Genomic DNA, 23,188 nt, shown 5'->3' with positions numbered 1-23,188 from the left:
TAATTTTAAAGTTACAGAAGGATTACAAGAATATCTATATAGCTTTTACCCAGATGACCTGTTGTTAGCATTTTGCCCTGTTTGCTTTGTCATTCTCTCTCACTGACTCTCTGTTTGAAGGGAAGTTGCAGACATCATGCCCCTTTGCCCCTAAATACGTTAAGTGTATATTTCCTTAAAATCAAGACACTCCTTCACAGCACAGTACAGTTACTGAGTTTAGGAACTTTAACACTGATGCAATAACGTAATATCCACTTCAATTTTGCCCGTTGACCCAGTCGTGTCCTTTATGGCTTTCCCCTACCCCTCAGTGCAGATCTAGTCCGCGACCACATGGGGCATTTAGCTGTCATGTCTCTTTGGTCTCCTTAAGTCTGGAACAATCCCTTAGCTTCTTTGTCTCTTGTGATCTTGTCATGTTTAGATTACAGTCTCCCCCTTGTGAAATAGAATGGCCCTCCCTTTGGATTTGGTGCTCCGCCATGGCTGGGTTCTGCTCTGCATCCCCCCCAGCCCCCTGCATAGGAGAGGCTTGTTTTCCTCATGGTACCAGGTCCCATGTGGGGCACACTCTGTTCAGCCTCCTCTCACTGGTGATGGGCACGTTGATCCCCTGGTCAGGGGTTGTCAGATATCACCACTCTGTGTCGCTCCGTTTCTGTCTTGTGACTGATGGGCAGTCTGTGGGGAAGTACTTTAAGACCACGCCGCTGCCGCTTGTCATCACGATCCCTCTCCTCGGCTTAGTGCCCACTGAGGACTTTTGCTTGTGCTGATCTCCAGCATGACGATCACATGCTGACAGTTTACAGCTCCAGCACTCTCTCCACTTGTACCCGTCAGCAGATGTCATTTTACTGTAAGCAAGAGCCCTCCTATCTCTTCTGCCTGCCTGTCCCCTATCTATCATCCATCCACCCATCCATCCATCTATTTATTTACCTCAATCATCTATCTATCTTATCAACATGGACACACAGATTCCTGTTTGTTTCAATGGTTTATGTTTCATATCACATTTGTTATTTTGGCATTAACATTATGACAGATTTGGCCTGTGGGTGCCCCTTCCAGTTGCCTCCTACGTCCTTCGGATATGCCTCTGTCGTTTTCTTACTTTCTAGATTAACGAGATGCTTCACATCACCTCTTAACCTTCCCTACCCCAGCCTAGAATCAACCATCACTCCGAAAAATCATGATTCATTTTGGTGGGGAATGTTATTAGAAGCTATGGTCTGGGTGAGTCTTACCCATTGCTATTGGGGTATCCTTACCTTGTCTCTAAGCCTTTGCAATAGTAACATCTCAGACAGAGCTAAGAATATCCCCCCTGCCCCCCCCCCACATATCGTTATTTAAAAATAATGCTCTGGTTTCTGAGCACCGGAAGTCCAGAGGAGCATATGGAATATCATCTCAGAGTTGGGCGGTTATATCCCTGGTGACCCTAGCCACACTGCGGAGGGATTAGTAACAGAGGCTGTGAATCTGCAGTGGAATTCTGGAAGCATGCTCTATTCATAAAGTCACCTAAAGGGAGGGAGGCTCCAAGGTTCCTACTGACCACCACATCTAGTGGGACCTTAGAATGCTTTCCCAAAGCCTTCTCTTTAACCCACTTCCCACATCCTCTTTTGCCCCACCTCTAGCTCGTCTAAACTGATCTCTGCCCCTGCTCCTGTACTCAACTTTCTAGTTACAGTTCATTCACATTACGGGATTACAGAGTCTGCCCCATACCAAATCCATTTTGTTGCCAGGCCGTGTCTGTGCCATGCTTTTAGACTATGAACTCCGACCCAGCAGGAAGTGTCTCTGGTTGGTTTTTTTGTACTGCGCGAAGCACAGCTTGGTGGCATGGCTCATGCGAAGGACGTGTGGCGGGATGACAGTGATTCCCTCTTTTTCCGGGTGCGATGCCTGCTGAGAATCACTTCTCCCAATCCTTCATCGGGGCTTGAAGAGCTGGAGCAAACGCTCGTGCCTTTTTTAGAGAGAGACTTGTGGACGGAAGCAGCCACGTGGAGCATGGCTTCCTCGGGTGGAGGGCCAGGGCTCACACTTGATTAATCAAGTCTCTGGGTACTAAGGGGTTAATCTGGTCAGGGTTTTGCAGAGTGGGGATTGGATTGAGTGACAGCTGCAAATCAGGAACACAATCTTCTTTGGACCTGGAGAGAGGCAACCACTGCTTCTGTGTTCAGATATTTTTAACCAGCTCTCGCTGGCAGAGCCAGGCTGCCCAATTAAGTAATTTCAGAGGCATTTCAGGAGCCAGGGGAAGTTTTATTACTTCATGTCTGCATGTTCCAGACTTTCAGACACATTCAGACAACACGATAAGTCATAAAACGAGAGCCATTTAAATAAGTCATGTTATTTGCTATCACCATAAGCCTGTAGTCAGTGTTATAACATTCATAATTTAGAGACAAATGTGAAAATCGCTCTATACAGACATATTTAATCAGTGCCGAACTAGCCTACAACTAGTCAGTGGAGGTGGAGACAGTCCTTTAGCCCAGAGGGAAAAAAGATTGGCTTTCAGTCCATAGGGCAGAGCTGTTGAGCTGGTACTTGTGGGCGGAACTATTATTGCCATGCAATTTCTCTACAGTGTCCTTTGTGTCCTTGGATTATAAAACCCTCTTAAGGAGTGATCGTATGCATAAGACCTAAAGAAAGCCTTAAAGGCAAGATCTTAAACTCCCAGGAGACGGTGACGACGTTCACAGATCTTTAGAGAACACAGACCTGTGGGTAGATTTCTTCTGTATCCCTGGGTTCATCCCGGCTCATGTCAAGTTTTGACAAACAAAAATAATAAAGAGACATGGGAAGTTACACGGAATTCCATGGTGAGCCGCATGCGCCGTTATTGTATGTGCTATGCTTACTGACGCACAGTCTTGATCTATCAAGGAAGGCTTCTGGGCAGAAGAGTGACTTGAAATGAAACTGGGAGGATGGGTAGGATTTGGCTGTGTGAAGGCCGTGCAGGAGGGGCAAAGGGTGTGAATAAAGGAGGTGGGCAGGACCATGTGCTGAGGTCAGTGAGGAGGTGGAAGGGGTCAGAGGACACCAGGAGCAGAGAGATGAAAGACACAGGGAAGGTCCAACGTGTAGAGTAGAAACACCTCCATGAAACCTATCTGTAATGGAGGGAAGTGTAAGAAGGGAAAGGGTGCAGTGTTTATTGAGACCCTACTGTGGGCTTGATATATTAGGTTATTAATCCTCAGAACAGCAGTCCTAGGTAAGTACTGTCCTTATTTAATAAGAGAAGAAACTGAAGCTCAGAGATGGTACCCACAGGTCTCTACAGCCTCAGAGCGCTTGTTCCTTCCAGGACTCTCTTTCCGGAGTCTTTGAGTCAGGAGACTCAGAGTCGGGAGATGCAGAGTCGAATCTCTCTCCAGTACTTATCAGCTGGATTAAGTCCCTGAACTTCAGTTTCCTCACTTATAAGACAGGGGTGATATGACTGTCCTTACCATCCAGATTGTTGAGAAAATTACACTAAAATGCCTAGAACAGTGCCTGGTGTGCCACAGGTGCTCAGAACAGGCCCATCGTCTCAGAATCTTCTACTTGAAAAGCTAAGTGCACTAGAGGAGCACGTGAGTGAGGGGCTTGCTGAGCCCTGTGGATCACCCCGAATGAGGATGGCAGTGGTGCCGATCACATGGCATTTGCTGAGCTCACCGTGCTGGACAGATAAGTCACACGCAGCTTATATACCTGCACGCACACACATGCACGCACACTGTGCACACAGCCATACATGCACACACATGCACACACCCATGCATACCAATGAGTGTACACAGACTCTGTCTCTGACCTCTGTCCCTTTCTCAATCCCATCTCCTCCTCGCCCACCCTCAGCTCTGGAATGCCCGGAGAACAGCCATTTCGAGGAGTGCATGATGTGTACAGAGACCTGTGAGACCCTGGCACTGGGCCCCATCTGTGTGGACAGCTGCTCCGAGGGGTGTCAGTGTGACGAGGGCTATGCCCTGCAAGGCAGCCAGTGCGTCCCCCGGAGCGAGTGTGGCTGCAACTTTGAGGGACACCAACTTGCCACCAATGAGACCTTCTGGGTGGACCTGGACTGCCAGATCTTCTGCTACTGCAATGGCACAGACAACAGCGTCCACTGTGAAAACATCCCCTGCAAGGGTGACGAGTACTGCATGGAGGAGGGCGGCCTCTACTACTGCCAGGCCCGCACCGACGCCTCCTGCATCGTCTCGGGCTACGGCCACTACCTGACCTTTGACGGCTACCCTTTTGACTTCCAGACCAGCTGCCCGCTCATCCTGTGCACCACAGGAAGCAGGCCGAGCTCAGACACGTTCCCCAAGTTCGTCGTCACAGCCAAGAACGAGGACCGGGACCCGTCGCTGGCCTTGTGGGTCAAGCAGGTGGACATGACCGTGTTGGGCTACAGCATCGTGATTCACAGGGCCTACAAGCACACGGTGCTGGTGAGCGGTCACAGGCCAGACCCCAGGAGGGGAGCCGTGGGGATGTGAGGATAGGGGTCCCGGGTCAGCAAGTCAGGCTGCAGCTGAACCAGGCAGGTCCAGAATCCAAGGAAAAGCAGAGGATGTTAGAGCACAGAGGGGCCCTGGAGACTTCCCATCACTTTATCTTACAGATAAGGAAACAGGGCCCTCAGAGAGAAAAATACCCAAGTCACAGGCACCAAATTAGGAACAGAGCCAGCTCTAGGAATGGTGCCTTTCATATTGTAGCAGAGTGTGTTGGAGACGGCACAGACCTAGATGGAGTCCCAGCTTGGCTACACTGAGCGGCCTCAGACAGTCGCTGTGTGTATACGAGAATGTGCACCTAGCATGGACTAGGCGTCAACAAGTGGTACTGCTGTCTAACCCACCTCCTTCCCTTAGCTGAGATCAAAATATTCGCCTCCTTGGGCCTCCTGCTGCCTCTTTCAGTCTCCCTTTCGCTCCCAGGGGACCTGGGAGTTCAGGAGTCTTGTCCACATCTGGAGCACCCTGGGGCTCCCTTGCAGTCTTCTTACTTTTCACTCCCTTGGCCATGAAGACAGGAGCAGGTAGGAGCTGAGGAGTTCCATGCATTCCGAGTCCAGCCTGAGGATGTCAGCCGCAGCCACAGGCTGGCCACCATTCCCCCAAGGGCCCGCCCTGAGCAACACTTGGGACACCAGCAAGCCACTGCTTTAGCATTTTGGAGGAGCTGACTTAGGATGTCAACCTTTTAACACCATCCTCCCAGGTCTGCGGTGTAATTTATCTCTAAGGAGGTTCCTCTTCCTCTCATATACATTCCCTTTCAAATTCTGAGCTGTTAAAGACTTCCTTGGGCAACTCTGCTGATTTCTTTCCTTCCTTAGAATTTCCTTTAACCCCCTTCTCTGACAAAGAGAGGTTTCTGAGCTTCTTAAACTGTCCTCCCTTTCACGTTTACTGGAAAGTGTGCCTTCTTAGCATCTAAGATGGAAGTCTCACTATGAACCTTCTTCTTCCTTTTCTTGGGTATTTTACCCAAACTGCCATTGGTACCCTCTGTGTTTCACCTAACAGTTGGTTCCTCTATCATTTATGGCATTAATCATACTGTATTTTTCCATGATGTTCATGTCCAGCTCACTCAATATTCATAGTGGACTCCTTGAAGGCAGGAACCACACATAATCCATCTTTATGTTAAATGAATATACTGTGTGCTATGACACTCAGAGCATTTGTCAAATGAACGAAGGAGATAACATAATAAGCCCTTTCTTCCAAGGTTCCTACGACTTTCATTCTGCTGCTCGTCACTTCTTTAGCAATTTGAGAGATGAAATTGGCACCTGGACAGGTTAGGAGTGTATCAGATGCCTTGCTTTTAGCCACAAAAGGTTTCCAACAGATGTCCAGATAGTCAAAGTCGCTCTTTACAATCACTTCCCTCTCCTCCATTTTCATCAATTGTGTTAAAACAAACACATCAATCATTTTGTCCCTGTGGCTTCATCATATTTGCCCTTTTCTCCTTTGCTCCTCCTCTGACATATTTCTGCCCTTAGATTTATAATTTTGGATATCGTTCCTTATCTCTGTGACATTCAACACTTTTCCACCTTTCTACCTTTCAGGTTTTTTTCTTCTTCTAAAATATAATCTGTTAACAGGCCCTGTCCCATCCAGTGTACTCTGAAAGCGTATTTTCTGCCTTGTGTTACACGCTGTCAAGGTTTAGGTATATAGACATCTGAGGCTACCCATGTTTTCTGACCCAGTTATTTTCACATATAGACACTGGACCTTCATGAACACTTGTTCTTTTTCCTGCTCTCCCTTCTCTCCTCCCCAGTGGCTGATTCTCTTCTCTCACCAGGTGTTTCCCTCCCTTTGGGTCAGCTCACCTTCCAGGCACGTGTCTCATGAGATGCACTCACGCCTAAAGTCAAGAGCCATGAGAACTACACAGCTGGTTTCTTCCTCCCACAAAGAAATGCGGAGGGAAGGGTCTATTGGTTCTTAGGGCTGCTGTCACAAAGCATCACAGACTAGGTGGCCTGAAACAGCAGAAACCTATTCTGTTACAGTCCTGGAGGCCAGGAGTCCTAAACCAAGGTGTCCTCAGGGCCATGCTCCCCCCGAGGTCCTAGGGGAACCTCTGTTCCAGGCTCTCCTCCAGCTTCTGGTGGTTGTAGGTGACCCTTGGCTTGTGGCAGCATAACTCCAGTCTCTGCCTCCGTATTTTCATGGCCTTCGTCCCTCTGTGCCAAATCTCTCTCTCCTTTTAAGGACACTAGTCATTGGATTGAGGGCCCACCCTTTCCCCGCATGATCTCATCTTAATGATTACATCTGCAAAGACCCTATTTCCAAATAAGGTCACGTTCACAGGTCCTGGGGGTTAAGACTTCAATATACCTTTTGGGGGGACACAATTCAATCTACAACAGGGAGTAATTAGAGAGTAATGGGCATGAAGGAGGAATTGATTAAAGGGGTGGGGGGACCCTTTCCAGGGCTCTTCTTTCTAGGTCACCAGATGTCCAAAATGCCCAAGCTGGGAATAGAGTGTACAGCTTTCAGATCTCTGACAGAAAGACCAAGTTCAGGATGCTTGAAGGTTCTTTTCTTCTGGGGCCTAGGGGATAGATTTAGCATTTACTTTGAATTATTAATATGCATTGCAGGATCTGCTTGTTCAATGATTTGCGTTTGTTTTTCCCATGATGTTATTATTAGTCACCATCTCTCCCTGAGAGAAGAATAACGGCCGTCATAATGACAGCGCGCGGTGGAGCGCCAGGCAAAACACAGCACAGAGCCCGGGTCACTGCTGGTGCTTGCAAAAACGGAGGTGACATGGAAGTGACTCCTTGGGACACCGGGTCCCTCTGTGATTCTGACCTTTCTCGGCATTAAGCAGTACTGAGGATGTGGGGAAACCCACCAAGCCGAGGGAAATTAGAAATAAATATGCTATGTTTATACCAGCCAGGGAGTAGGGATGAGCGACAGAGGTGAGCCACTCCCGGGCACCGCAGAGCCCACGCCTCAGCCATCCACAGCCCGAGCTCCATAGAGATGGCCTCTCTCCTCCATCTCCCTCAGGCTTCTGCACAGCCGGGTCCTGCATGGTCCAGGCCAAGGGGCAGGCTCTCAGGACCTTCCAGAGCTGGTGTTTTTCTCACTGATTGCCCACCCCGTGGCCATGAGAGAAGAGGGAAGCTTTGAGCATCACTCTGGCTCAGTTGCATCTGATGGGCTTGCATTGACAGGCTGTTCTGTGCCAAGCCCTTCGGGTAGAAACGTGAGTCAGAAACAGGCCTCTGTCCTAAGGGAACTCAGGGTCTAGTGGGAGAGACAGACGTGTTTGCAGGGAACGTCAGCGTGATGTGAAGTTCCAGAAAAATGTGACGTGCAGTGGGGAAGGGGGGTGTGTCATGAGAGAACAGGTTGCCTGAGCCACCTGGGGGGATGGAGGGAAGGCTTCTGCAAGAGATGATCCAGACCTGAGCCCTGAAGGCATCCATTGGCCAGGCCGTGAAAGAGGCAGAGGGCGTCCTAGGACAAGGAAACGTCAGTGGAGATCCAGGGCGGGGGTGTGAAGGGGGCCTCAGAACAGCTGAAGAACAGCTGTAGCGGCAATCAAAGCCAGTTGTTTAAAGGAAAGCTCGCTACTGAAAAGCGAATATGTGGCCTTATTTCCAATACTTCAGTATTAGAAACACATTTCCCCCACCCATCCCCATGCCCTGCTCTCTTCCTCCTCTGCGCCGGCCTCTTCCATCCATCCTTATCCACCCCTCCCTTCCTCTGCCTCTCTCTTTCCCTCCGTTTCACAGGGACAGACAGGGCAGTGATGTAGGGGTGGAGGTCGCATTCCTGGGGCCTGAGAGACAGGGAGAAGCTGGGCAGGCCTGTCTGTGTCGAGGCCTTCCTTTCCCAGGTGCTCCTGGGCAGTGACAGGACTCGAAGGCCTTGAGCTGTAATCCAGGCACATGGCCTCTCCAAGGTATCGCCCCCTCCTTGACACCCAGTAGCCAGGAATAGAGAATGCAGAGAAACTCAGGAGGAAAAGCCAGCCAGCACGTGTGAGCCCTTGGGTGCTCAGGCTTTAGTTTATTCGTGCGAGTTGTCAAGGCTCGTGGGAGTCCCCACGGCCTCTGCTTCCCTCGGTGACTTTGCACACCTGAGCTCTCTGTCTCTGGGCCTCCCAGGTGAGAAAGTTATGCTCACCAGGCACGATCTCCCTCTTCCTCTTCCCCCCTCCATGCTGTCTCTGAAATGACCCATCACCACGCCCTCTTCACCTCCTGTCCTCTTTCCAGAGAACGAATTATCTCTTCCCCTCTCCATGGCCACTCTCCACCTACACCATCCCTTTTTGGCCCTCTCAGCCTCTTGCCTGTCTCTCATCTCCTCCCCCTCCTGTGTCTTGGGCTTTTCTCTTCAACCCATAAACATATTCGTTCTAAGATAAACCTTGACCCCGATTCAATCCAATCCCTCTTCTAACCAATCCCTCTCCTCCCCTTTCCTACCAGACTCCCGGAGAGAGACATCTCTGCTTCCATATCCCCTGTTTGCCGTTTAACCTCTGCGACCTAGCCTCTGGTATCACCACGCTACTGAAGTTCTCTTACTAAGATCACTGGCGACTTCTTCTTTGGAAAATGAATGAGTCTTTTTCAGGCTTGATTTCATGGGACGTTACAGACGAGGCCCTCCGTGGTCCAGGCCCTCCCCGCCTCTCCATCTTCATCTCCCATCATCCCCGAGGTCACATTTTATGCTCCAGCATCATTCAATTGCTGTAATTCCTCATACTTATTAGGCATTTCCCCTCCTCTTGGCCTCAGCTCAGGCTACACCCTTTTCTTGGGATTCCCTTTTCTTCACTCTCATTCCTTCATTTTTTGTTGTTGTTTTGTTTTGTTTTTAATTTTTATTGAAATATAGTTGATTTACAATGTTGTGTTAGTTTCAGGGGTACAGTAAAGTGATTCAGTTATACATACATATATGTGCGTGTGTGTGTACATGTATATATACATACACATATATATATATAGTCTTTTTTTACATTTTCCCTTCCATTATAGGTTATTACAAGATATTGAGTAGAGTTTCCTGTGCTGTACAGTAGGTTCTTGTTGGTTATCTATTTTATATATAGTAGTGTTTATATTTTTTAAAATTTTTATTGGGGTATAGTTGCTTTACAATGTTGTGTTAGTTTCTGCTGTACAGCAAAGTGGATCAGTTATACATATACATATATCCACTCTTGTTTAGATTCTTTTGCCGTATAGACCATTCCAGAGTATTGAGTAGAGTTCCCCGTGCTCTACAGCAGGTCCTTATTAGTTATCCAGTAGTGTGAGTTCCCCGTGCTCTACAGCAGGTCCTTATTAGTTATCCAGTAGTGTGAGTTCCCCGTGCTCTACAGCAGGTCCTTATTAGTTATCTTGACTGGACAACATCACTCAGCCTTCAGGACCGGATGTGGGCACCATCCTCTGCGGGCATCCCTGATTCTGTCCCCAGGCTGAGTCTGGTGCCTGTGCATCTATTTATCTCTATTGTTGCTTTCATCAGATGATGTTATTATTACCTGTTTATGTACTTGTCTCTGCCACATGCCTGTGAGCTCCTAGGGAAAGAGCCCTATGCTTTATTCCAGCGTTGAGCACGATGCTTGGTGCACAGTAGTGCCAAACTGATGGCTCCTGGATGAATGAGTGAATTCTGCCTGGAGCAATATTCATAGGCAAGGAGATCGCTGAGTTGAAATTTGAAGGGTGAAAATTGCCCCAGAGAAAGAGAGGATGGGGGAAGGACACCATTGCTGTCTTAGGTTGGTTCCCTAGAGGCAGAGTCTGAGGTGGGGATTCCTGAAAGTGAGGGAAGAACCAAGGGCAGAGAGCTCAGCGAGGATGTGGTCTAAGTTGGACATCAGCCTGGGCCACCGGGAGCTCTGGTGCATGACGTGCGCACAGAGTTGGTCCCCCGTGTTGGTCAGTCATTGGCCGAGGGCTGCCCTTAGGTGGGGGTGGGGCTGGATGGGGGTGTCATAACCTCCTGGGCCAAGGGCCCCCCTTTTGGCCAAGGCCAGCTGCGAGTTATCGTTAACTCACAATCACAACTGCTAAGGATGGACACAGAAGGCACCACCACACTCGCAGCAAAGGAAACGGCACGTGGAACGGGGCAGCTCGGTCCATCTGGGGAGCAGCAAAGTGCTGGGTATGGCTGGGGTGGAGGAAGTGAGTGGGTTGGGCCCGAGAGGCAGGGGCCAGCTCCTGGAGAGCCCTGTACCATGTGCTAAGCGTACCCCACATTTTATTCAAGCTATGCAGGGGGTTTTAAGTATTAATTAATTGCTTTCAATTGCATTAAAAAATATTGGAGAGGCAGTGGTGAGTGGCTGGAGGAGGGGGGCAGTACCGGGGTAGGGAGACCAGTCGGGGGCATATTCAAGAGTCAAGGTGGAGGGTGATGAGAGTCTGAACTAAGGTGGTAGCAGTGGGGCTGGGGGCAGGTGTGTCAGATGGGAGAGAGATTAAGGAGGTCAGGAGCGGGGTTATTTCCTGGCGGGGAGCAATCTACGACCACCACCCTGTGGGCAGCCACCTTCTTCTTTCAGGAGGAAGCCCAGCTCTCCTCTTAGCCCTCACAACAGTCTGTTTTCCATCAAGCACTCACCCAGCCAAGGGCTGCAGGATTTGGCTCACCTGCATCAAAATGGTTCAAGGGCCGTGCAGTTCCGGAGTTTGACTTAAGGGATTTCCTTGTTTTCTGAATTTAAAATCTGCGGGAGGAAACATGCATCCAGTGCCGTCTCCATTGTGCTGGGCGCCCAGCAGCGGGTGAGGGGAAGGTGGCCGTATGGATCAATAAAGTGTGGTCCCTGCCCTCAGGTTGCTCCTAACCGTGTAGTGGAGACAGAGGTGTAGACAGCCAGCTGTAATATAAGACAGATGCGATGTGTGCTTCAGTAGCAGGGTACACGTGCTTGATCTTGGCCAGAGGTGCAGGAGAACACGAGAGAAGTATAAGTAACATGTTCTGGTTGCCCAGACGAGGGAGTGATTCTTCCTGACCACCAGCTCCGAAAATCTTGCCTTATAGAAGAGCCGACATTTGAGCAGGGTCTGGGGGATGAGAAGGATATTGGCAGGTAAAGAACGGCATCCTAGGCAGAGGCACCAGCAAAATCAAGTCATTCCTCAGGAAAAAGAAGATCCTAGAGGAATTAATAAATTGGGGCTTGTCTAAGAGAAATCCACAGTAAAGCTGGAAATAGAAACACAAGAGTTTTAGGTTTGGGTATTTTAGTCTAAACTTTAATTGAATTCTTATTGCCCTCTCATTACCTTGGAGAAAACAATTTGAACTCCTGGAGGGAATAATGCTATAAACAGAAGGCACTGAAATAAATAGGTATATTCGTGTACAAAGGATAGTCATTTAAGTGTTCAAATCCTAATAATAATAGTTGAGGGACAGAAACAACACTAAATGCAAAGATTTCATTCAACTGCTCCAACCCCCGTGGGGCTGCCTCTCAGAGGCTAATCATTAGAAGAGCGGGGCGGGGCTGCCTGGGCCACCTGTATTGTCTGTGCCGACCCTCTTGCTCTTGCAGGTCAACAATGAACGGCTCTATCTGCCCCTGAAGTTGGGACAAGGGAAGATAAACATCTTTTCCTTTGGCTTCCATGTGGTGGTGGAAACTGACTTTGGCCTGAAGGTTGTGTATGATTGGAAGACCTTCCTGTCCATCACGGTCCCTCGGGGCATGCAGAACATCACCTACGGCCTGTGTGGCCGCTATAACGGCAACCCCGAAGATGACCTGGAGATGCCCATGGGTCTGCTGGCCTCCAGCGTCAATGAGTTTGGACAGAGCTGGGTGAAGAGGGACACCTTCTGCCAGGTTGGCTGTGGCGACCGCTGCCCTTCCTGTGCCAAAGTGGAAGGTTTCTCCAAAGTGCAGCAGCTCTGCAGCCTGATCCCCAACCAGAACGCAGGCTTCACCAAGTGTCACAGCAAGGTCAACCCCGCTTTCTTCTACAAGAACTGCCTGTTTGACTCTTGCATCGATGGCGGCGCCGTGCAGACCGCCTGCAGCTGGCTGCAGAACTACGCCAGCACGTGCCAGACACAGGGGATCGCAGTGACCGGCTGGAGGAACTACACGTCCTGCTGTGAGTCCTTCCCGTTGTCTCTCCTTCCATCTTGATTGGTGTGGGCAGGCCGGTCATCCAGTACAAGTCAGAGCAAGCTGAGTGGGGCAATTTCAGGAAATGCACTTTGGAATTGAGTTTGTTCCCTGAACCAAGAGATTGAACCGCCTGGAGCCTCCGTTTTCTTATCTGTAAAGTGGGGTTAATACCGCTTATTCCCTGTATTCCTCTGAGGACGAAATAAGATCACATACATAAAGCACAGAGCAGTACACATGGCCTTTGGGCTCAGCAAGGGCACAATAAGGTTCTAACAAAGGACGAATCGAGGGAAGAGTGAGTTAGTAGATTGCTTTGTTCTAGAACCTCATGGACCCATCATTAAGTGTACTGATAATTTATACACTTTCTCTTAGTGTGTTTTTCTATTTGATTCATATATGTCATATATCCGTCTCTGCGTTGATGAAATATAGCAGAATGTTAAAAGCATTGGAAAAAGAATTAGATACACCTAAAATTAACATTAATATTGCACATCAACTACATCTCAATGAAAAACAAGAGAAAGAGCTAGAGCTCCTGGATTCTAGCCTTGCTCTGTCCTTAAGGATCGGTGTGACTTTGAAGCATTTCACTTTTCCTCCCTGGTCCTTAGTTTCCCCCTGATAATGCTCTGCCTACACTCTTTATGCTACAGAAACGTCAGGAGGATCAAACTGGGTAACTGAAAGCCTAGCACACTCCATGCATGTTAAGTGGTATCGTTAACATTCGTGGCTCGCTTTGAGCCAAGCCCAGTGCTCCACACTTTATCAACATTTGTTCCTCCATAACCCAATTAGGGAGAAGCTGAGACTCAGAGGAGTTAAGTAATTTGCCTAAGGTCCTACTATCTCAGTGGCAAAGTCAGGGTTTGACCTTCCAGCCCCAAAGCTCCTGCCCTCAACTCATACGCTTCACAGTGGAATAATTTGTCTGCATTTAGCACATCACAATAGGAAAAGACGGGGAAGAGACCAGTATTGGTCTTTGGCCAATCTGCCTTGGTCTATTTTCCCATCTCAATCTCATTAGCTATAGCAAATTTCTTTTAGGCCTAACTGTATGAAAAAGGCTACGCATGGATGCTGAATGCAAAGAGCTCTAAATAAGTGATCCAGCAGGGGTCCCGGAGAGTAAACTCCCTTTTCATCCTGGGAAAGGGAGATTTGGATAAAAAACCAGAAACAGTGTTGTCGTTTAATGCTCACACAGTTCATTTACATCCCACATAACTGGATTCATGTCGATTGGGAGGACAGGGTGGGAGGAAGTGGGGGCGGGGGGAAAGATGCCATTTCAGCCATGCTCAGTCCCTGAGTGAGGGGCTGGGGGGAGCGATGCCAGTAGGAGTGACTGTCCAGACTAATTGGCCTCTGGTGACTTTAGTAAAATAAATATGCCTATAAAAACGTCAGGGTCTGGATAAATCTCTAGAGCTACTCTGGATTCACTGGGGTGAGCTCAGTGGGGCGAGAGAGCTTGCCTTCCTCTAAATCAGCACACCAGGCTGTAGACACAGGGGCCTAAAGATGGTGCAGGACGGGGAGACAGTTTTAGGGAGGAGACACTGCCTGCTGCCTCTTGAGACCTGCTACAGGGCGTTCCCTCTTTTCCTGTGGCCATGTCATAGCAACTGCACTGCTGTGTGGCGTGGCTGGGATGGGGAGCGAGGGGTAGTGTATGCCCACATCCATTGCCTCCAGCTGCAATGGGCAGGGAGACCGTAGGGAAGAACTGTTTTTAGAGGAGGCTAATTCCAGGAAGTCTCACCTTAATTTATGGATATCAATTTTTGTCACTCACAGGAAAGAAAAGGAAGCAAGTTCGTAAGCTCTTATGACCTTACCTTTGAGGAGGAAGGTCCCCTACTTCTATGCAGCTTGGACCCATGGGGCTGAAACTGGTGCAGGATGGGGAAGCAGTTTGGAAAAGGGATACCCTTCATAATGCATATGAAAACTATTTTTCTTGTCCGTCTGTCCCCTCTACCAGCAACTTTTCCTCTCCCCTCCTCAAAGTTCTGTCCAGATATCGGTTGCCTACTCTATACACCATCACAGGGAGTTCCATCCAAGGCACTCAGAGCAGAGTCTGTCCTGCCTCAGCCTTGGCCACGGGCCCCATCCGGGCCTAGATAGCTGCCTGCCAGCAAGGCCCAGGCCAAGCGTCCTTACCACGAGAGGGATAGACCTTCCCCCACCTTGGCATTTCAGGACAGGGGCCAAGATCCAAAAGAGAGCTCCTGAAGAGGTGGTGGTGGTGACTGGCAAAAAGAAAAGCTAAAATAAGAGAAAGAAATTATACTTTAAAGACGGCGTGTGGGTGGAGATTGGGGGGGCGGACACAGTTGGAGACAGCTTAGTTTTCCATTTTGAATTTCAGAACAGAGAAAAGCCGTGGGAGATGGAGTCCTAACTCAGCCAATTCAATCTGAGAGATCAGTGAACACAGGCTGCCTTGAATACAGTTGTTTGTAACCATATCTGACATGACGTTAATCTCTGAGAAGCAAGGGCAGAACAGCATCCCTCTGCCCACCCCCCACTTCTACTAAGAATTAATCCATTTCAACACGCACATGTTGAGATATGAGAATGGTGTTTTCAGGAGAAAAAGGATTAACCCAGAACTGCCCGTTAAATGTACGCTTTATTGGTAACAAGGTAGAATGCTGTTGTTTTTCAATGATATTGGCTGTTCCTATCAATGGGATAATTTATTACTCAATTACCTTCTTTGCAAATGCATTGGAAAACTCCTTCACCCAAGTTGAACAAACAGACTTGGGGCGGGGTGGGGGGAAAGGGAGGCCGATTGTCTTAATTACTAACCCATCCTTAAAATTCTTTCAGCTGAATTTGTCATTCTTTCAGTCCCTTAATGGGGGACTTAAAGTAGAGCACTGGGTGGTGAGGGTACGGTAAGAGAAGCAAATAACAAACGCATAGCAGGTATTTAGCTCCGCCCGCGTGCCAGGCACTATTCTAAGTGCGATATGAGTCCTCACTCATTGACTCCTGTAACTTTACAGCAACCCTGTAAAGTAGGCACCATTAATAGTCCCATTTTCTAGAGGAAGAAACTGAAGCTCAGAGTGATTCAGTGACTTTCCCAAGGCAGGTGGCTCGGGTAAGTTGGAAAGTACCTCCAGAGACAGTGCTCTCCCCCTGTGCAGTGCTGCTTCTCTTACCCTGGTCAGGCCAGGAGGCCTGAGGAGCTGGGGAGCCCGCAGGTACTGCAGAGGGTGTACAGCTCTGTAGGATCAGGTCTGTGAAGGCATCTCCCAACCTCAGTGGGCCATCGTGAGAATTAACTGTGATGGTGTCTCATAAACCAGGCCACCTGGTGCCTGACATCTGGTACGTGGTCAGCCAAGTTTGAGTATCATTATCATTTTCTCTTTTATCAGAGGCAGCTTTTGCTACTTCAGAGTCCTGGGTCCAAAGTCTGGTAATTAGGGGGTTTCTTATGTATTTCTTTGCAAACTCAATAAATTCTAGTGGAACAACTTTTAAAAATTCCTATTACTATTACGACAACTGCTCCTACTATTAATAACAGAAGCTTTCATTGAAGTACCAGGCACTGTACCAGAAGCTTTGCAAAATCGCACTTCATTTTATCTTTACTACTTGTTATCCCCATTTTACAGATGAGGAAGCAGAGGTTTAGTGAGAGTAAGTAACCTGCCCAAGGTGGCACTGCTAGTTAGTTGCAAAGCCAGGGCTCAAACAAGGTCAATTCTATTGCATTGCTGCATTGCTCCTCAGAGGGACCCACACATCCTACCCACCTTGGGCACAAAGGCTACATCAGTCCACTGGCCACAGCAAGAGACACATTCGTGACCGTGATAGAAATCCAGGTGTAGAGGCATCATCACTCTCAGCTCTTAGTACTTCATTTGGGTGGAGAAAATCAGAATTAGGAACTTGGAAGTTTGTTTTCTAGAATCAAATATTTATTAACCACCTGTCATGTTCTCAGCACTATTTTGAGGGCCCTGGAAGAATCAGAAGTGTAAAATAATGAGTTTATCGTCTAGTTGGAGAAATAGGACCAGCATACTTGAAACAACAGTGGACATCTCTAAATCAATAGTATATCTTCCCAGATATTAAAATGTATTGTAGAGTTTCAGTAATTAAAACAAGTCAATACCGGCACATTCCCAGAAAGACCAACCAGTGGACTGATGAGAAAGTCCAGAAACAGGCTCAAACACTAAAGAGAAATTAGTATATAGTAAAGCTGGCATCTCAGATCACTGGGGGGAAATGTACTATTCAATAAGGGACAAACTAGCAGGCAGAAAACTATTTAAACACTTCCTTCATTTCCTCAATCAAAAATAAAGTCTGGGGGGGTAGTGGTGAGATGAATTGGGAGATTGGGATTGATATGTATGCACTAATATGTATAAAATAGATAACTGATAAGAACCTGCTGTATAAAAAATTAATTAATTTAATTAAATTAAAAAGAAAAGGGAATGAAAAAAAAAAAAGTCCAGACAGAACCAAGATTAAACATAGAAATTTAAGTTATAAAACTACTAGAAGAAAAACAAAGGAGTCTTTTTGGTAATCTTGCAGGAGAGAGGGACTTTCTAAGCAAAATGACCAAAGCCATAAGGGAAAACCTGATAAATTTGATTACTTTAAATTTTTAAATTTCTACATGGCAAAAACATAATCAAAGCCACAAACATACCAAAAAAAAAAAAAGAAGAAGAAGCAAAGTCAAAAGACAAATGATAAATATTTTTAACACATGACAGACAAAAATCTATTTTTAACTTATAAAGAGCTTTTACAATTCAATAAGAAAAAAACTCAACCAACACAAAATGTGCAAAGGATGTGAAAAGGCAGTTCACAGGAAAGACATACAAATGGATTACAAACAAATGAAAAGACAGTCAACCTCACAAAGAATGCAAATGAAATAAGGACATAGCAGATATGGCATTAAAATTGTTTTATTGTGGTAATATAGACATAAAATTTACTATGTTAACCATTTTTAAGTGTACAGTTCAGTGGCATTAAATACATTCATATTGCTGTGCAACCATCACCACCATCCATCTCCAGAACTCTTTTCATCTTGCAAAACTGAAACTCTGTACCCACTAAATAATAACTCCCCATTCCATAACATTCCAATAATTCTCCCCACCCCACACCACCCCACACCACCCCAGCCCCTGGCAACCAATGTTCTACTTTCTGTCTTTGTGAACTTAACTACGTTAGATACCTTGGAGAAGTGGACTCATACAGTATTTGTCTTTTTTTTTTTTAATTTATTTTTGCCTGCATTGGGTCTCCATTGCTGTGCGTGGGCTTTCTCTAGTTGCGGCGAGCGGGGGCTAGTCTTTGTTGCCGTGAGTGGGCTTCCTGTTGCGGTGGCTTCTCTTTGTTGCGGAGCACAGGTTCTAGGCACGCGGGCTCAGTAGTTGTGGTGCATGGGCTTAGTTGCTCCGCGGCACGTGGGATCTTCCCAGACCAGGGCTCGAACGCATGTCTCCTGCACTGGCAGGCGGATTCTTAACCACTGAGACACCAGGGAAGTCCCCCAGTACTTGTCTTTTTGTGGGTGCTTTATTTCACTTAGCATAACGTCCTCAAGGTTCATCCTTGTAGTATACTGCGGAATTTCCTTCCTTTTTAAGGCTGAATAATTCCATTGTATATAGACATTTTGCTCATCCATTCATCCATTGATGGACACTTGGATTACTTCCATGGTTTAGCTATTGTGAATAATGCTGCTATGACAACGTGTATAAATATCTCTTTGAAATACTTCTCTCAAATCTTTTGAGTATATACCCAGGAGTGGAATTGACAATAAGTTCATTTGTACCATTTTTTTAGATTCCACATATAAGCGATACCATATGATATTTGTCTTTCTCTGTCTGACTTACTTCACTCAGTATGACAATCTCTAGGTCCATCCATGTCACTGCAAATGGCATTATTAGTTTCTGTAAAACTTTTAAGCAAACCTATCTTTAATGATTGGCTAACACTTACTGAACGTTTAGTTGCTTGGCACTGTTGTAAGTACACAGACTCACTCGTTCCCTCCCAATGAGCCATGAAGCGGTGCTGTGGGTATCTGTGTTGTACAGATAAGGAACTGAGGCCCAGAGAGATTAAGTAATGGCTCCAGTCTCTTACAGCTTGGCTCCAGAGCCCACGCTCTTCACCAGGACCCCAACTGCCTTCCAGAAAAGCATCTACATGCATTTGAAAACCACAGAACATAGCTGACATGGGTCGGTCTGTATACACAGGCACACACACAGTGCACGTTTGCTTTCTCAGAAATCAAGAGGCTCAGGGGCCTACCGTTTATAAACTACTGTCTTAGAAAAAGGTCCTGGAAGTTCTGAGTTGGTATTGGTATAAGAGTAGGGAGTTCTGCAGATAAGTTGGGACTCCACCTGGGGCTTGAAGAATGCAGGATTCAGATAGGCTGGGAGGATGAAGAAGGGGTTGGGGAAGGGAGATCAACACACCTGGGGACCTAAAGGCAGGAGTGAATATGGGGCACCCCCGGGGGGCCATCCAGTGACTCACTGGAGTCAAGATGCATGTTGGGAGATGGGTTTAAGGCAACAGGTTCTAGAGGACCTCAGGAAACAAGGCTGAGGACAGGACAAAGATGGTGTGAGGAGCCTTGTCACCTCCATCTGCTCTTTGGTCCATTACTTCCACAGGGATAAGTCAGATAGAGGCTTTCCATAAGCAGAGAGAGTAGGAAAGAGGGAAGGTGGCAAAGCTTCCTCCCCGCCGGGCCTCCGTCTCCGCAAGTGGGTGAGCGATAGGCCAGAGGAAAGCGTTGACCGTCCTGGTGACTGTCGATCTTGACTCTCGTCTCCCGTTCCAGCCGTCACCTGCCCTCCCAACAGCCACTACGAGAGCTGCGTGAGCGTGTGCCAGCCCCGCTGCGCCGCAATCCGCCTGAAGAGCGACTGCAACCACTACTGCGTGGAGGGCTGCCAGTGCGACGCCGGCTACGTCCTCAACGGCAAAAGCTGCATCCTGCCCCACAACTGCGGCTGCTACTCTGACGGCAAGTACTACGAGGTAGGGGCGCCCCACCCACCGGGTCCTCCTTGCTGGGCAGCAGATTTCTCTCCCGCTCCAAGAGGCGGGCCACGGTGGACCCATCTTCCCACTTGATTACAAAGATTGTGGTGTGGATTCGCAGGGAGGCAGCGCGGGGGGCCGAGAGGTCAAGGACAGGTCTGGTGAGGCTCTTGCGCACGGAGTACCGGATTGGGAAACGTGTTTGGGTCTCACTCTCCCACCCTTCCTCGCTAGCATTTGTGTTTCTCTCTCCTCCACGCCTTTCTCTAGGTCCTTCTGATTTCTTCTCCTGTAAATCTTAGTTAGAAAGCTTCTGATGTGGCTACTGTTTGGAAATAGGACGGTGGTGAATCTGACATTTGTAGCTGTCTCGGCTAAGGACACTTTTAACTGCAAAAGATAGAGCTCAAGGCTAGCAGATGGGGCTTTGCCTCTTCTGCTTATTGCAGCTCCATTAGAGAGAGTGAGGGCTGCCATCTCTGCATGTGTCATTTGTCCCTCTAGTACCGTCCCCCGAGAGTTGTGTCCTACCCTCTGCTTCTCTCTCTTTGGGGGCTTCACATAAAGCTGATGAAGATGCCCTTCTTTGAGTAAAACATATTAGCTCACAAAATCATTTACTTTTCTACCCTGTAATCTTTCTTTATGTGCTGTGATGCTAAGCTAGAAGAGATCTTTCCTGGAGAGGGTATTTAGCCCTTGGTTCTGCCTCCAGGCCATTCTCTGTTTAAAGGATATCAACACCGTACACTGGCGAGTAGACAGTTAACAATAGCATCGATGGAATAGCTGCTATTTGCAGATCGCTGTGCTAGTGGTATCGTTGGGGATGATAAAGCATGTTCCCTGCCTTAAGGAACTTGAAAATCTATTCAGGAGAGGGGGAAAGAATGCACTTTAGGGCTTCCCTGGTGGCGCAGTGGTTGAGAGTCCGCCTGCCCATGCAGGGGACGCGGGTTCGTACCCCGGTCCGGGAAGATCCCACGTGCCGCGGAGCGGCTGGGCCCGTGGGCCATGGCCGCTGAGCCTGCGCGTCCGGAGCCTGTGCTCCGCCGCGGGAGAGGCCACAACAGTGAGGCCCGCGTACCGCAAAAAAGAAAAAAAGCACTTTAAAGAACAAGAGGACAATTACAAAATAACATATCAACAAGTGAAATATAATACCCTAGAGAACTAATCAATTTTAAGATGAAAAAGAGCCACAGCATTAAAAAAATCTAATTGAAATGTCTGAACTGGAAATAAACTAGGCAAAAAATAAATAATGCCTCCTTTCTGTAAAGATGCATTGTTCTTGTTCAAGAACAACTAAGTTGGCTTTACTTTGAGAGGAGATAAAAGAAAATCAATATGGACGTTACCTTCGGTCTCATTTTCGGTGGGAAATTTGTTTAAATGTTGTATTAGAAAGATGGGAAAAAGTAGAGTAAAATAGTAAAATTGATCAAAGAAGGCTTCTTGGTAGAGATGAGTTTTGAAGTTAAGCTCTTAGAAATATTGATTATTTGAAAGGAAGAGGCAGACCATGTGGGAGAAAATAATAATAGATTCCGTTTTCCCACAATCTGGGAGAAGAGATAACCAGGCTCAAAACTGAAAAACACTATTATAATCTCTGCTCCCCTGTCCAGAGATTTACTGAAATGTATCCATCTAGCAAGTGTGTCATGCACCCCTCCACAGAGATCCTGAGTGTCTGTGACATAACGGAATGAGATTCGGGTTTGATCCTAGCTGAACCAATGCTGTTGATGTGACATTGAGCAAACTGTGTCATTCCTCTGAGCTTCTGTTGCCTTATCTACAAAACATTACTAATAATACCAACTCAGTATGGTTGTTGTATAAATAATCAATGCCAGGTGCCTTAGTACCTGGCACCTAGTAGTTCAATAATTGGTAACTGCTATTGTTTTTGTTCATTCTCTTCAGAAGCATTTTATAAATGAAAAATCCAGGTGTGTTAATGAAACGATGCGTGTAAAAGCCCTTGGAGCTCTCGGGAAGGCACAATACAGCTCTCAGCAGCTGTTAGCACTATAAACATTATTATCCGCTTTTCATCAGAAAGTCAGTGGGTTTTGACAACATATATCTGGGAAGTAGCAAACTCACAAAACAGATAATCCACATCTACTTGCCACGATTCAAACAAGCTTGGAGGCTGTTTATTCAACAGATTTCTTTGGAAATAAAAAGAGAACACATCTAGCCATTAGCATGTAGGGTAATCACCCAGCTGACGTTGTCGGGTCTAATTAAGGTGGAGAAAGCAGCACTGGGCCTGTCTCTTTACTGTGATGCCAGTTTCATGATCAAGTTCCCCTGTGGGATGAGTTATTTACCCTTGATCATATCCACACACTTCAGGTTATTTTGCTCTTTCCACCCATGTAATGTCTGACTTCTTATCAGAGAGAGGCCAAACCATCCACTCAATTTTTCTGCAAATCTGACAAGAGAAAGAAAGTCAATATTTTACAGGTCTGGAGGGAGGGAAGGCTTGGTTCCGGGAACTACTTCATTTTGAGGATGAAAGAATCAGCAGTGCACTGGAATCTTAAAGTGCACCAGATTGAGAAAACTCTTCCTGGAAGATCTCACCCTCTATCTACTTACCCTTGGATCTGAGTCAGATCTGTATTTGATATCCAGGGTTTTGATAAGTCTATAGTTAAAATGGAAAATGGTGACCAGACAGTAGCATAGGCCCATCTTGTGCCATTTAAACACCTCTGGGGCTTCCCTGATGGCGCAGTGGTTGAGAGTCCGCCTGCCGATGCAGGGGACACGGGTTCGTGCCCCGGTCCGGGAAGATCCCACATGCCGCGGAGCAGCTGGGCCCGTGAGCCATGGCCGCTGAGCCTGCGCGTCCGGAGCCTGTGCTCCGCAATGGGAGAGGCCACAACAGTGAGAGGCCCGCGTACCGCAAAAACAATGAATAAATAAACCACCTCTGGATAGCACCGTTTTAGAAAATTGAATTAATGCCCCGAGTGGCCACATCTCTATGAAGTAGTCCACTCGTTGGGACCACACTCCACTTGGACAATCACGACCAATTTCCAACAGTTTCCTGGAATTCTTGGTCTAGAACAAGTGCAAGATCAAGAGCACGAGGTCCCCAAGCAGAGTCATGTCTACAGATTTGCAGAAGGAGTGAAAAATAATAGCTGCTACCAACTGATGATCCACTTGGTCGTAGTATTTAATATAACTTTATATAATTCCTCACTATCTGAAAGAGGGTGAGCGGTCCTTCTCCGGTAATAACAGCAGCTATTATTTATTGAGTACCTTCTCTCAGCCGGAAAATGTGCTTCACATGTCTTATTTAATCTTCACA

General features: G+C 47.3%; 1 protein-coding gene across 4 annotated transcripts in view; it reads left to right on the top strand.

Annotated features, from left to right (window-relative positions):
- The window catches only part of TECTA (tectorin alpha), a 78,964-nt gene that overhangs the window by 35,131 nt on the left and 20,645 nt on the right, over positions 1 to 23,188 (top strand). For all 4 annotated transcript variants that reach the window (XM_027081995.1, XM_027081996.1, XM_027081999.1 and 1 more), the window contains 3 exons: positions 3,895 to 4,496; positions 12,151 to 12,712; positions 19,640 to 19,839. In XM_027081995.1, the coding sequence (XP_026937796.1) occupies positions 3,895 to 4,496; positions 12,151 to 12,712; positions 19,640 to 19,839 (1,364 nt within the window). The remainder of the gene's footprint in view (positions 1 to 3,894; positions 4,497 to 12,150; positions 12,713 to 19,639; positions 19,840 to 23,188) is intronic.

The sequence above is a fragment of the Aethalodelphis obliquidens genome, unplaced genomic scaffold (genome assembly GCF_003676395.1).
Source record: "Aethalodelphis obliquidens isolate GAN/ISIS:26980383/991018 unplaced genomic scaffold, ASM367639v1 scaffold46, whole genome shotgun sequence".
NCBI lineage: Eukaryota > Metazoa > Chordata > Mammalia > Artiodactyla > Delphinidae > Aethalodelphis > Aethalodelphis obliquidens.
Note: the sequence above shows the minus strand (reverse complement) of the source record. Positions and strands in the feature narration are given on the sequence as shown.